At 30.3% G+C, this 16,251-nt stretch overlaps 1 protein-coding gene across 8 annotated transcripts in view; it reads left to right on the forward strand.

The window, feature by feature from the left end:
• LOC123261762 (SH3 and multiple ankyrin repeat domains protein 3) overlaps window positions 1–16,251 on the forward strand; it is a 116,258-nt gene that overhangs the window by 97,383 nt on the left and 2,624 nt on the right. For 4 of the 8 annotated variants that reach the window (XM_044723536.1, XM_044723540.1, XM_044723538.1 and 1 more), the window contains 13 exons: window positions 855–980; window positions 2,867–3,047; window positions 3,134–3,453; window positions 4,258–4,522; window positions 7,475–8,168; window positions 9,423–9,661; window positions 10,510–10,686; window positions 11,051–11,261; window positions 11,343–11,547; window positions 13,296–13,602; window positions 13,695–13,888; window positions 14,074–14,232; window positions 15,266–15,563. In XM_044723536.1, coding sequence (XP_044579471.1) covers window positions 855–980; window positions 2,867–3,047; window positions 3,134–3,453; window positions 4,258–4,522; window positions 7,475–8,168; window positions 9,423–9,661; window positions 10,510–10,686; window positions 11,051–11,261; window positions 11,343–11,547; window positions 13,296–13,602; window positions 13,695–13,888; window positions 14,074–14,232; window positions 15,266–15,563 — 3,376 coding nt within the window. The remainder of the gene's footprint in view (window positions 1–854; window positions 981–2,866; window positions 3,048–3,133; window positions 3,454–4,257; window positions 4,523–7,474; window positions 8,169–9,422; window positions 9,662–10,509; window positions 10,687–11,050; window positions 11,262–11,342; window positions 11,548–13,295; window positions 13,603–13,694; window positions 13,889–14,073; window positions 14,233–15,265; window positions 15,564–16,251) is intronic. The other 4 variants (XM_044723542.1, XM_044723544.1, XM_044723539.1 and 1 more) reach the window with 3 other exon arrangements.

Genomic DNA, 16,251 nt, shown 5'->3' on the forward strand with positions numbered 1-16,251 from the left:
TATTTTAATCAATTTTATTGTGAAAAATGAAATTATGAGGCTTGCACTTTTGGATTTTCCAAACTTTTTTCAAATTATTGTATAAATATTTCTATAAGAGTAATATTTTATGAATTCAATTCGTATAAATGTACTAATTCATAAATTCTATAAAAATTCTAATTAAATAGTTAAATTTTTTACAAATTAACTAAAATATCAAATAGCCAAAAATGTTCCTACGATGGCCAAAACCGATACTTCTACCCTATTAACATAAAATTAAAAGTTTCCTTATCATTTGTAATTTAATGTTTATGCTGACGGTCTAAAAATTCTAGGTGTGATTAGTTGACATATTATTACTGCTAATAATATAATATTCATTTATGTAACAAGTCAAAAAAATGGCAAATTATGGGATAAAGTGTTTGTAGAATTAGCCTATAGGTTCTGTAGTTACAGGAGAACGAGCGTGAATCACGCCTGAGCCGCAGGCAAGAATCATCATCTGTTGCACGAGTTCTCTTGTAACAGAACATAATATATAGACTGAAAATATTTATACTTTTAAAGAAATATTGCTTAGAATAATTTATGCAAATCATCATTTGAAAATTCTTTACAAAATTATTCTCTAATTTGAAGCTCGAAGCGCATTAAAAATTTATTTCGCCCAGATCTACCTTAGAATATTTATTTAAAAATTTTTCTAAGATAATAAACTTTTTTTCAATCTTATAATTTACTGTTGTTTTCATTGACTGAAAAAAAAAAGTTTAATAATTATGAATACAAGTCTACTTATACATGTTATTAAAAACTAACATAATAATAAAATTAGTAGTAAATAATAAATAAACGGAAACTTACAGGAATTAAAGGAGAGCTTCAACTACGGTCTTTTTTGTCCTCCTGTAAATGGAAAAGCTGGAAAATTCTTGGATGAAGAACGTCGCCTTGGAGATTATCCCTTCAATGGACCAGTCGGCCACTTAGAGGTAAAATAGTAATTTTCTCAACTGCTTAATACAAGTAAAAAAACACACACTCACATCTAATCTAACACACACATGGAAAATCATGATATTATTCAGAAATAGTAAAAAAATTTATTGAAGCCCGTAATTTTTGCATAATCCCGATAAGATATAAAACAATTTAATCCTCAATTCACATATTTTAAAGTTAATAAAACCCGTCTCTTCTTTTATGACAAAATGAAAATTCTTTAAAGAAAATAAATTGTATCGATATGAATACTAAGTACATCAGTAATATGCATATAAGTTTACGCTATTTGAGAATATTTTAATTTTTTAAATAATACCAACTGGTTTTAATACAACAAAACAATAATTTACATGATTAATAATTTAGTCATACCGCAATACCATCGTTTCAAAAATTTAATAATCTTACTTGTCATAAAATTTCAAAATGTTAAACATCAGCTTTCACACACTAAAATCTAATAATGGCTTTAGTATATATAATTAAAGTATTTATAAAACACTTCATAAAAATTAAAATTCCAAAAATTGAACGAAAATCAATGACTTTTTTTAAGTTGTGAAGAGTCAATTTCTTGAGTTAAAGTAAAACTAATTATCTTATTTGTAAAAAAAAAAAAAACTTAAAAATTGAGTTGATCCGATAAATTATTAACAAGTTTGAGAAGTTTCTTCACGGTCTTTACATAATCAAACACTTGATCAAGTTTCTTAACCTGAGGTTCTCAGATGTCGGATAACCATAAATCGATATCACTCATAACGATATTGAGATGATTCAGTCAACATATTTTATCAACAAGAAATAATTTACATTATAAACTTTCAACTTTTTAATCTGCGTTTACTTAGATAATAATTTGCATTTTTTTATCAATTCTCAATATAGAGTAAAGAGTAAATAAAGTCTAATGTCGGTACAGTAAGTTATTTTTAGATCTGTGATAGTAAAGCCGGTTAGGATGTACTCGAACTTACTGTTACTTTATCTCGAAGGATGTCTTGATTAATTTCCATAAACTAATCATCTTATTGAGGATATAGTTTTCTGAAGATACTAGGTACTAGGTACTAGATACTAGATACTATAGGTATGTTGATTATTTGAGTAAATTCAAAATTTATATGAGATTGTTAGGATTACAAACTCGTACGGTGTTCGTATTTCTTTAGCAAAGAGGAGAGTATTATATGTACGAGAAACAAGGTAAAGAAAAGTAACAAGTTTTAGCAGTAGTTAGTACGAGAAACGATTTCATGGAAGGCACTCTACTCACGCACCGTTATGTAGAATCCACCAAGAATAAGAAGCGGTGGTCTTTAAACGTGAAACAGACAAACGTGGAACGTGCAGTACCTTTACTTCTCCAGAGATCTAGTTGCACAAGGGTGATTCAATGTGTATCTCCAGTCTCCAGCTAGCACAGTAAGAGAGATCCGATAGTGAACAAGCGATAGTGAAACGATACGATAGGGCAACGATGTAACAGTAACAACAACCATGAATCGTAGATTCACTTATTCTAGACAGCACATAGTAGGAAATAAACCAAATGGTTGTTATTATACCGTTGTCTATGTCTATTCTGTGCTACCGTCTATTATCGTTTCTCCTTTATTGTCTTCTATTGTCCTTCATATGATACAGGATCTACGGCATACAGTAATAGTACTAACTATTAGATGCCACTGTTGCTATACCTCTGTTAATGGTCTCACGCCTTGTGAATCTCACTTACTCAAAAGTAAATCTATCCAATTGCTCCCCTTTATTATTACTATTATTGTTATTATATTTACACTGGCTACCAGAATAAATTTATCAGGATTGCCGCTTAATGTTATCTAACATCATTTATCTTTATGATTTGTAGCTCAAATACAAGCGGCGAGTTTACAAGACCTTGCATCTGGATGAAAAACAATTAAAAGCCTTACACACACGGTCAAATTACCGGAGATTAATTGAATATGTAACAAATAGTCAAGTTGAGAAAATTTCAAAAATGTGTAACAAAGGATTGGATCCAAATTTTCATGACATTGAAACTGGAGGTAAAATTCTTTACTATTTAATTTAAATATTTTTATAAATAAACTCATGATAAATTAAATATTAAATAAATTATTTACACTTACAGAAACACCTTTGACTCTGGCGACAAATTTGAAAAAGCCAACTAAAGTTATAATCGCTCTAGTAAACGGTGGAGCACTGTTAGATTACCGAACGAAAGAAGGTCTTACAGCGATGCACCGTGCAGTTGAAAGAAACAACAAAGAAGCTGTAAAAACTCTTTTAGAACTCGGTGCTAGTCCAAATTACAAAGATACTAAAGGTCTCACACCACTTTATTATAGTGTTATTTATAAAGCCGACGAAATGATATGTAACGCGTTACTTCATGATCACGCGACAATCGGTGCCGAAGATCTTCAGGGATGGCAGGAAATTCACCATGTTCGTATTTTTATTACTTATACCTTAAGGGGTTAGGTGGGTTTCAGAGGTTCAAAAAAACGGTATTTTTGCTATTTTTTTTTTTTTTTTTTAATATATACAATCATATATTTTATTTTAAAATTCCGAAAACTCAGCCGTTGGTATTTCATCTCCCTTGACGTCTCAAAAAAAAAAATGCTCTTGCCGTGGACAGCATAACTCACTATTGGTTCATCTAAAATCAAAGAACCAAATATATTTCGTTAGTACATGGATAAATATCGTTATTGGACGAAGGAGAAAAAAAAATTAAAATTTGAATTTTTGACCGACTTTGAACAAAAAAACACATTTTTTGGTCAAATTTTTGCCATGTATTTGCTCGAAAAAATTAGTTGTAATAAAAAAAAAATCCTTCGTCCAATAACGAGATTTATCCATGTACTACCGAAATGTGTTTGGTTCTTTGATTTTAGATGAATCAATAATGAGTTATGCTATCCACGACAAGAGCATTTTTTTTTTTTTGAGACGTCAAGGGAGATGAGGTACCAACGGCTGAGTTTTCGAAATTTTAAAATAAAAATTTCACAAAATACTGTTTAAATATGTATCTTTGATATGCTGAATTGTTTAAATAAAATATATGATTGTATATACTAAAAAAAAAAAAAAAAAAAAAAATAGTAAAAATACTCTTTTTTTGAACCTCTGAAACCCACTTAACCCCTTAAAAGAAAAAATAAAATAAAATAAAATTGGATAAAAATAATTATCCAAGAAGAAAAAATAAAATACTTACAGGTTTGATTGTTGTTTTAGGCTTGCCGAAATAATCTTGTTCGACACCTGGATCATCTTCTGTACTACGGTGCAGATATGAACGCACGAAATGCGTCAGGCAATACACCGTTGCACGTGTGTGCCGTTAACAACACAGATGCATCTTGCATTCGTACGTTGCTCTTCAGGGGTGCGCAGAAGGACAGTTTAAATTATGCGAATCAAACCCCCTACCAAGTTGCGGTGATTGCCGGTAACATGGAACTTGCGGAAGTCATCAAGACTTATCAGGCTGAAGATGTCGGTGAGTATAAACGAAATAATAATTGTTTATATATTTACAAATTAACTTTAGTTTAAATTCCATCCCCAGTAGATGAAAGATGTAATAGTAGCGTAGCTTCAATAACCGACTGACCAATAACATAAATGTTTTTTTTATATTGATATATGAATAAATAACGTATAAAATAAATGAATAATAAATAAAAGGAATAGTAGTAAAGTTGATGGATATTCTCACCGGGACACTAAACCAAGATCTTCGGTGAGAAGCTCTGTAAAAGACTGACTTTGACATACGACGACGTGACTCCCTTGAGATACTGAAGATACACGTACACACTTGAGGAAACTTGCAAGAATCAATCGTCTGAGTGAATCTGTAAATATATAGATATATATATGTACTTGTATTTATATTTATATGTATATCTATATATACATATATGTGTTGCATGTATTTGAGTGCTTGGGCATGAGCACGTGCACGCTTTTAGCATACTCGTTAGATGTTCGTTAGAGTTGGAGGGTATCTCTGTCCCCTTTCCCCTGTATCGTGATCTTTAAAGAAATGGTTAGAGACGCCAAGACGCGGAGGGTAAAGTAAGGAAGGAATATCATGGCTTGCATCGTGGTCGATATCGATATCAATCGATCTTCGGTGAAAAAGCACGAGGAAGTAAATGCCGCTACACTAGTAACTATGTGGAATCTTTTGGTGGTGATGGTTGGGTTACAACTCGATACTTGTATCGAGCTTCTTCGGTATTTTAAAGAATGAAACAGTAAAAAAATAAATAAAAATAACAAATTAAGATTATTTAAATATATGCTATGCGGAAAAAGGTGTTGATATAGTGACGCTGTTGTATATTATTGATAAATTAAATGCTTTTATTTGAGTGACTTTTTCCATTGCTAATGTTACGTTCCAAGTAATAAATTAATGCATATTTACCATTTGTCATTTATTCTTATCTAATTTATATTCATTCGAATTGTTTTCAAATTATATAAAATGAAAATCTTTATTATTTGTAAATTAACTTTCAAATTTTTATTAGTCAAATCAAGATTTTTAATTTATATTTTGCACATCTAAAATCGTGAAAACGTGTGAGAAGATTTTACTTTTGTTATGTTATTAAAACACTGAGCATTAAAGTTTATTTTATGAAATTGAAATATTTTATCAACTATCTATTGATATTTTATATTTTATTTAATGAATTTGTCCACATAAAAAATTGAATGAAGGTAAAAATTTTTATGAATTAGATAAGAATATAACACAAACAAATAAATATAAATATTAACATCCCAAGTTGAAGGTATTTGAGTAAACTAATAAAAACCTACGGTGATAAAAATCCTCCCGTTATCTTACTATAGCCCCCGTATTGCTAGCAATGTATCTTGAAAAAATAAGTTGATATAAATCCGCGTACAAGACTGTGACTGGGTGTGCGTGTGCTTCACCGCTTTGTAAAAACAACACTAATTAAGTAATTAAGTATTATTGTCATTGTGCTAATGATAACTGACATATTATTATACTTAAAAATAAATACCTACTTTAATTCCGTATAATTATTTTGTATTACACACACTACCACGTAAGTGTGTGTACGTGTGTATGGTAATAAATAATATGAATGCTTATATAACTTGAAAAGGTTTTTGGAGTCTGCGTAGTCAACTTAAACCTTTAACCATTGTTGAGTATTGTAAAAAATGTAATAACTATTGATGGTAACTTATAATGCGTATGATGCGTGAGGATGCTAATTATTGAAAAAGAAAAAAAACAACTGATCTAAATATCGAGGCTTAGAAAAACAAAAAGTTGTCATAAAAAATAAACGATCAAAATAATTTTAATTAAATGAAATTTAATTTTATAATTATAGATATGAACACGGAAACTTTTAAATCAAAACTTGGTTTGAAAAATACAAAATAACTTTTTAAACCATAAAATATTTAACAAAATACGATAGAAAGATCTTGATTAAATTGCCAATAGTTTAAAAAAATTAACATGGAAGTTTAAACTTATTTTCAGATAAATATGTCTGTATACTGAGAAAAAAAATACTTTTTTTGCTTGACGGGCAGAAAGCGTCAACTTTCGGCCTGCTGCGCTAAACGAAAGTGCCGCTTCCTGCCTTCGTCGAGCAAAAAAATAGTATACACTCCACGGGAAGTAAATAAGAAAGCCTCAGATCACATGTTTGTCAACCTCGGCTTCGCCTCGGCCGACAATTACATGTGATCTGAGACATTTCTTACTTTACTTCCCTAGGGGTGTAATAGTGTGTATACTATTACTCAATTAACAATTTCTTGGTTCAAAAAATTCGATGACGATCAAATATTCTATTATTATTAATTATTAATTTCTGAAGAGAAGAACATCAATATTTATCTTTGAATAACAGATAAACAAGAGAATAGCTTTATTTAAATTAAGTAAAAATTATTTCAATCATTTTAACAAGTTCTTGAGCTAAGAATATATATTCTTGAAAATTTTCGAGAACATGAATTCTTGTATCAAGAAAATTTTCTTAATAAAAGTATTTTTTTTTCTCAGTGTAAAAAAATAAAAGCTTATTGAGTCCTTGCGAGGTTCTATCACCTTCTTCGACAGATAAAGTCTTTTTTACAATCTGCGAAAAAAATTTGGGAACTTTTCAAATCCTTGTTAACTATCTTTTTAAATTTTGAAGTGGAAAGAAGTTAAGTTTATCGAAAAAATTCAATCAAGATAACAATAAATTCAAAATTCGAGATTTATTTTTATCTAAAAAGAAGCTTAAATTGTCGGGCAGAGATTTTTTCTAGTTCTCTAAAAAATTGTTGACAAATAAGAATGATTTCTAAGCCTTGTTGATCAGTTGTAGAGTCCCAGTTGTAAGGCTAAGTAAAATAGAGGATTACTTAACCTTACAAAAACTAAAAAATTTTGCAGTGCCACTTAAAGATCCACCAAGCTACAATCCAAAGAGACGTTCAGTGGCTTTTGCCGGCATGACGACAAGCTGTTCAGCAAGTAATTTAGGGACCTTGACCAGGATACCATCTTCAACTGAATCATCTACATGTGGTACACTAACACGTACCATTTCAGTAGATCAGTATTCATCCGGAACACTAAGTAGACTTCCTATGAACGAGCACTATAGCTCGAGTATAACATCATCATCTTCATCGTCATCTTCTAGTAGAATTCCGTCCGGCAGCGAACAATATATGAATGATTGTTTGATGGCAAGAACACCGTCCGCAGAACAACAGTACTCGAGCGCATCGATGAGCAGAGTATCGTCTGAAGAACATCAGTATTCTGGGATATCGCGTGCTGAGTCACACCACAGTAGTCTCAATCGAGTGCCGTCCATAGAACAACCACGTGGTGGTAATAGTACCGGTGAATGCGGAAATCTCCAGAGAATACCGTCCGAACAGCTACTAGTAAGCACAATGGTCCGTCTGCCGCCACAATCATACTGTCAAAACCAACAGGGTCATAATAATTTAAATAGAAATAATAATAATAACAACACTAGTAATAATATTAATAATCATAATAATGAATTGCAAAATACTTTAAATCGATTACCGTCCGAATATCAAACTCCCAGTTTACGAGATCCACATGTGAGGTAAGCATAAATTGTTTTCGCTAGAAGATAAGAATTAATATGGATTTTTTTATTTGTTATTGATTATTTTTTTTTTGATTTAATAGTGTAAGTTTTTTTTTATCATTTATTCAAATGAAAAATAATCAACAACTTTACCATAACCAACCCTTCATCCGTTGCACTATGACCAAAATGTCACATTATTATTTAAATAATAATTCCAATGCCTGAAAAATGATTTTTTTTTATGAAACTGAAATAAACAGACATCTTTAATTTTTTTGGATTTTTACAACAGCTAAATTTTGATAAAAAAATTCCACATATAAAATTAAAAAAAATTACAGGTACAAATGTTGTAAAAATATTTTTTCTTTATAATTGATTTGTAAAAAAAATTGTTAAATGTCTGTTGATTTCAATATCATTTTTTTTTAATTAAAAAACTGAAAGATAGGATTATGTTTCGCTGAAATAACTTAATACGATCAGCTTGGAATTTTATAGAATTATAATACTAATTTTTATAATTAACATAATTTAAAAAAACATTTATAACAATTAGATCTTATTTTTATCTGTTGTAAAATTTCAAACAATTGAAAACATGTCTGTAGTTTGAGTTCTAAAAAAAATACCTGCGGAGTGCTAAGTACAAAGCAACTAACGGGTATTATCGAAGTTACACGGATGGAGGGTTAAGAAAATTTGTTACATTTCTTCTCGTAAAAAAAAAAAAGTAATAAATCAGTAGTAACCCCCATGAAAAAAAAAAATATATGTCGAAATACATGAAAAATATACTTTAAATATATTAAAAATCTATAAAAAATATATATAAATTATGTATAGTAAAATATATTTTTAATAACTAACTTTTGGCCGATTTTCATATATATTTTATATATTTCAAATATATTTTAGATATATTCAAAATATATTTTTTTTTTATTTTTTATGTATTTTAAGATATATCTGGAATATATCTAAAATATATTTAAAATATACAAAATATATATGAAAATCGGTCAAAAGTTAGTTATTAAAAATATATTTACTATACATATTTTTTATCCATTTATATATTTTTTATAGATTTTCAATATATTTTTCATATATCTCGATATATATTTTTTTAAATATTTTTTTTTCATGGGGAAAATAATAAAGAGAAAAAATAAAAATCCAAAAATTCTTTCTTCGAGCAATAACATTTTACGCTTGTCACAAACAAAAACATTGAAACACGATGGCACTATAAAAAATTTCAAGATCACCAAATGCGGAGCACTATCAAAACTTAAGAATAGAAGGCCTTACGAGACTACATGAGCATCATCATCACCGATTTGGGTTACAACACCGGCTAGACATTCAAGGACGCATGATGGAGATGCCACCGTCACCCTCACCAAGTAGCCGAAGTTTCGCACCTTTCAGTTCAGCAAGTTCCAGCCTATCTGAGGGCAGCAATCAACCTTCCGGTGAAGATTCGGCCAGCATTGTAACAGGTACACAATTCTTTATTCAGTTTTTTTTTAACTTCAAAACAATATACATTTACACGGGAAAAAAAAAAAAAAAAAATAAATAAATAAACAAACAAACAAATATTTATGATGAAACGTCAATCGCTTTTTACTGTCAAGATACTACTCTGGTGTTTGTTTAAATTTATCTCTCGAGTGTGTAAAACCATCACCACCAAACGAGAGTGAATAAGGCACCAGGTAAATCGTCATGATGATAACGATATTATAGCTAACTAAATAAATAAATTATAATTAATTATTCATAATGTCATAATGTGTATAATATATTTATTGTTGGAAGATATAGATAATTGATCTCTCAATGAAATGATGTGACGTTAATTTGTTAAATGTTTCACTTTATCATAATTCATTAATTCATTATCATCATTTGTCCTTCATTTTTTTATCATCACCTTTCATTCATCATTGTCTTAGTAAATTTAGATGTTAAATTTATATAAATTCTGTTTACTAATTTAACGCTATACTCCTCACAAATAAATTATTAAAAACAATAAAATAAAACATTATATATAATAAAAAACATAAAATAAAACAAACACAGCGGCTGTGCAAGCATGTAGTTATGCAATGTTAATGCAAAATCAACCAGTTCCCGCGAGTTTTACATTTTATTAGATTAATAAATCAGGGACTAGCCCTCATTTTTATCCATTCTAATGCAAAAAGCAGCTTAGAGTTTCGCTAAATAAAATAAATAATGGATTGTCATTTTTATTCTTTTTTTTTTTTATAATTTAATTTAAATAAATCCATTAATATGTATTAAATTTTGTTTGTTGATTAATTTTATTTTAATATAGACAAAAGTCTCGGGGACACAGCATCGGACATCATTAGTGACAGCTCGGGTGTTGGTACATCGCAGTCCGACACAACGAACTCGCTCTCTATTCCCGGTACGACGGTGGTCTGCGTCGAGAGTTATAACAGCGGTATCGCCGGACACCTGACTATCAACCAGGGCGACATTCTCGAAGGTAGAATCGATTTACCATCAAGCAAAAACCTACTTCCAAATGAAACAACTTTGGATTCTTGTATCTGGCCAAAGGAAAACTTGAATAGCCAAAGTCGTTGCTCAATAATGAACATGGCACAAGTTTTTTTTTTCTTTTATTCTTCAGTTCAATTTTTTATTTTCATCATAAGTTATTTTATTATTCATTTCATTCTTATACACTTTCATGCGGTAATAGATTATGAATTTGTAATTTAATACGTATAAAATTATTCATAACTGTATTACTCGGTAGCTATATGTTATGAAATTTATTATTAAATAGAGATTATATAATATATAATAAATAGTGTGTATATGTTCATTATTGTTTGTTACGCCAGTCACTGGAGCGACAGATTGTGGTCTACTGGAAGGCGTACTCCGAGGTCAAGGCACTGGACTATTTCCCGCCCATTGTGTTCAAGAAGTCAGGCTTCGGCACACCAATATACCTTTAGGACCTCAACATATGAGAGAAGGTCGTAATCGTGTTATTGGACGTAGGGAAGCACAGCAGAAATATTTCGCGACTGCTCCGAGGTTGAAGAAGCCGTAAGAAATAATTATTTATTATATCATATATCTATCTTTTATTTTTTATGCTACAATTATATATTATTAATTTAATTATAGGATATGTATGTTTAGTGCTACTTCAGAGCCAAGATCAGTTATACTTCATCGGTCAAAAAAAGGTTTTGGTTTTATCCTTCGCGGAGCTAAAACAACACCATCAACTTTAGTTGGTTTAGCTCCAGCAGCCCAATACCTTGATGATGTTAGTCCGGGTGGAGTTGCCGACTTGGCTGGACTTAGAAAAGGAGACTTTCTTATTCAGGTAATAAAAAAAATTTTTTTCTACTGTTTAAGGGGGTATTCTGGTATTCTGGTCTAGAAATAAAAAAAAATCAATTTTTTTCATATTTTCAAAGCTTAACCCTTTAATAGTATATTGTGCAACAAGTGCGACAACGTCACACGAGTTCTACATACTATTTTGTGATTAATTAAAAATCAGGATGTTGTAGACCAAATTGATGTTATGTTTTTTTATTTCATTTATTTTAACATGCGACGTTTTGTCAGTTTTATTCTGACATCATCAGGCATCTTAAAATTTTACAATACAAAAACATAAAATCCTTAATTTACAAAAATTACTGCGCACGATATTTTTTAATATACAAAAAATAAAAAAAAAACCTTTTCATTTTTTTTTATTTAGAGTCCGTAATAAATACAATGAACCAAATCCAATTAAATATATTTAAAAACCTTGTCAACACTATGTTTAAAAAAATTTGTTTATAATTATCTGGTTATATTCTCATGCATATTTTAAATTAAAAACGGACAAACAGCTCTTTTTCAACCGCAACAGCGAGCGCCAAGATACTACTTTTCCCGCATGAGTAATACAAAAATATGTCCTTAGAAGGATTCTAGAAAATTTGAATCATTTTATTAGGAGATATAACTATTTTTCTGACTCGGCATCTAAATCGGCCCAGCCGGAACCACATTTTTACAAATATAAATAATGCTGTGAAGCGGGAAAGAATAGGAGTTACGGTAATTATTACGTGAAGCGTTCCACATTCACGTAACAGGATATTGGTAGGAAAGGATTGAGAAAGGAATGTAGAGAGGATCATCTTAATGTGAGTTTATAGAATATGCGAGAAAAAAATTATTAGATAGCTCGGACTGGGATTCGAACCCAGAACCTTCCGAAGACATGTCGGCTACTCTACCAGACTGCGAGAAATTTTACGCGAAACTTTAAACGCGTTTTCGTGAAACTGTCTTTTTTAAAACGATACCCACGATTTCTCAAGTTCTATTGAACCGAATCTCATTCCCGAATTTCAATATTTACTATTTTTAAAAAATTCGGAAAATTAAAAAAAATTGGTACAAAAATAGTTAGTACGATAGCGAAATTACTTTAGATTAATAATCTTTTTGGTTTTTTTTTCTGATTGCTAGAAGAGTTGGAATCGTGGGAATTTTTTGAGCCCCCCCCCCTCACTTCATCAACTGATAACTTTTTTAATTCTTTACTTTTTTTTTCTGTATTCTTGAAATATTAAAAAATATCATATAAAAAAATCGATCATAAAAATATTGATTCCCTTTTTTTTACGACACTTCAAAATTGACTTCAAAAATTCATGGTTCTAGACCAGAATACTCCCTTAATTTGGATTCAAACTTACTCGAAACAAGGAATTTATATCAAACTTTTGAAAATTGAAATTATAAATATTGAAATTGTGATAACTTGAAGAAAATAAATTTTATCACTAAAAAAAAAAAAAAGAATCATCAGTGGATGCAATTAAATGTTCCGTCACTACACAAAATAGTTTCCGTGACCGGAAAACTTGTCCGTGTCTCTAAGTGTGTCTGTAAAAGCATAATTTTCCATCGTTGTAAAAGTATTTGTAACGGATGCAAAAACACGTTTTACATAAATGAACAACTTGTAATTGTAAATAAAATCACTGAAATAGTTGAATTTGCAATAAAATTTATATTTATATTATTATTCCGACAGTCTAGCTTTTATATTTTTATTTTCAGATCAATGGAGAAGATGTATCGACTGCTTCTCATGAACACGTAGTAGATCTAATAAGAAAATCCGGTGAATTAGTACGAATGACTGTAGTATCACCAGTAAATCTTCCAAACTCACAATCAACTGCTACACTGCCGACTAGTCAACCAACTCAAAGGCAATACGCGACATTACCCCGTAAGGGTAGCAATAATGTACCCATAAGTGGGACATTGGGAAGATCACCGGCACCGATGCCACCTCGAAGAGATCCCAAAACTACACTGAGTGTTGGTCGTGCACGAGCTCGATCAATGGTTGCTGGTTTAGGTATTTTATATAATACTAGTTGATAAAATAATTTGTCACTTATTTTATCAAGCTCGATGGTAATTCATAGACTAATATTAATTTTACAATAGAAGGTGGTGGAGAAAAGGACGACCGAGATGAGATTGGATCAACAGGAGGTAAATCTAGTAGCGCCGAGTCAATTCATTTGGCCCAGCAGTCATCGACTAGCCCCAACACTGGACAAAATACACCTGTTCAACCACGTACCGCTAGTATTCGTTCTCGGCCTACTTCAAGCCGTATAACCGCCGCAGAGCTTCAGGTATTATTATTTTTATTAATTATTTCGTTACATGATGAATATGAATATGATACCAAAGCAAAAAAATCAATATAAAGCACGAATACACGTGATATGCGCTTTTATCTATACGCAATGTTCACGAATGTTAATTGCAATAGCACGATTTATTCGAGACTCGAGCATCTGCATTGCTTCGATTACAGGAACTGTTTCAACGACAGGGAAGCGAATGTGGCCAATATGGCCAGACCATGATGAGTTCTCACTTTCAGGCTGGACCTGCTACCAAGTCACATCCATCGTCGCCTGCGAAAACTGGCAGAGTCTACGCGAGCGTCGCGGAAATGAAACGCAAGGGAAAAGTAAGATTCTCAGAGGGTTCTTTTTTTTTTTAATAACTCAACTACTTTGGTTTTTTTTTTTTAACTGGTGTTGGTGTTTTATTTATTTTTTATTAACTTTTCAAATTGTTTATTTATTACAAAACATAAAATTCTAATTACTATTTTAAAATTCACTGTAATAGTATAAGCTAAAGTAATTCGAATATTTTTCTTTTGATTTATTTAGTAGTTATTTTATTTTATTTATACTTGTGATAGTTAAACATTTTTACTCATTATTAACTTAATTTAAAAAAAAAAGAGATTTGAAAATTGTAGAGCTAAAACAGTTATTAATACCCATTAAATATATTATTAAAAAAACTTTGGCGCCATAAATTCGTGTTGGTGTTGCCAAATATCGTTAATAAATATTAGTGTTTTTTAAAAATTTTAATAAATTAATTACGCATCAGTAAATAAATATTTTCCAGGATTAAAAACTGATGTATCATATTCATGTTAATAGAGCATGTATTTATGGGTAATGGCGTATGCATGCATGTTTGTTATAGTGTACGCGAATATCAAGACTATGCAGCAAATTACAACTGATAAACAATCAAGAGGATAAGGACTACTTGTATTACTGATCATTAATTCTAAATATTATTTACACCCAAAAACATGTTAGCATGAGTTCATTCAGGTGATTAGTAACTGAACATCCGAAGAAACGTATTCAACGTTTTTTATAAATAATAACCACTCTTGCTTATTTTTCACGCTTATTACCAAAAAATAAACTATCAATTTTAATCTGTTAACTTATGTATAAATTAATTCTTGATATCTAGTAACAATTTTTTTCATTCGCAACAACTAATTACTAATTACTAATAAAAACAAATAATTTATTCGTTATTTTAACACAAACGCTTATTTTTATGAATTTTAAAAAATATTGCAGTATCATTGTACTAGCACGCATTATTAATAAATTAAATTATCTAATATTAATGTAATTATGTTAATATTATCAATAAATATTAATAAACTGAATAATTTACAGTCAAATTCACGGGTACGTTTCTTCGGTGGTCTGGGTGGTGGTTCAGATTTGCATCGAGACTTCCACAGTACGCCTGACCTGAACATTCAAGGACAATCGTCAGCTTTGGCGCCAAAAGGTCATCGTAGTCAAGAGGACGTTAACGCACTGAGTAGAAATGGTTTACCACCACCCAATCATCCACCTCCACCGCCGCCAGTTGGGCAAGTGATCAAAGTAAATGTCGGTGCCAATGTACCGGACGTTGTGACTCCGGCCTCTGTTTATGACAATATGGCTCATATTCAGCAAGTTAAAGGTAAGAAAATTATATTATTAATTATTAACTAGCAACCTTGCAGTCATTATGTGATTGCTGTGACTTTTGAACTAAAAATAAATTAAATTTTACTTTATTAAATAATGACTTTTGTTAAATTGCACTGTACTTTCTTAAATATCGACGTTTTTGAAAATATAAGCTCATCCTGATGTTACACTCATCAAGAGCTTTCATTTGAGTACCCACATGAATTTTTGATATATTTTTCATATATACATATATATAGTATATATAAATATATAAAGTATATGAAAAACTGATGTGGGTACTCAAATGAAAGGTCTCGATGAGTGTAATGTCGGGGTGAGCGTATATCTTTAAAAATGTCAATAGTTCACAAGATACAAGGTCATTTCTTAATTATTTTTGTTAAATTGCACTGTACTTTTTTAACTATTGACATTTTCAAAGATATAAGCTCATCCCGATGTTACACTCAACAAGAGCTTTTATTTGAGTACCCACATGCATTTTTGATATATTTTCCAAATATACATATATATATAATATATATAAATATATAAAATATATGAAAAATTGATGTGGGTACTCAAATGAAAGGTCTCGATGAGTTTAATGTCGGGATGAGCTTATATCTTTAAAAATGTCAATAGTTCACAAGATAGAAGGTCATTTCTTAATTATGTATCTAAAGATAGAGAAT

Source organism: Cotesia glomerata, linkage group LG3 (assembly GCF_020080835.1).
Source record: "Cotesia glomerata isolate CgM1 linkage group LG3, MPM_Cglom_v2.3, whole genome shotgun sequence".
NCBI classification, from domain to species: domain Eukaryota; kingdom Metazoa; phylum Arthropoda; class Insecta; order Hymenoptera; family Braconidae; genus Cotesia; species Cotesia glomerata.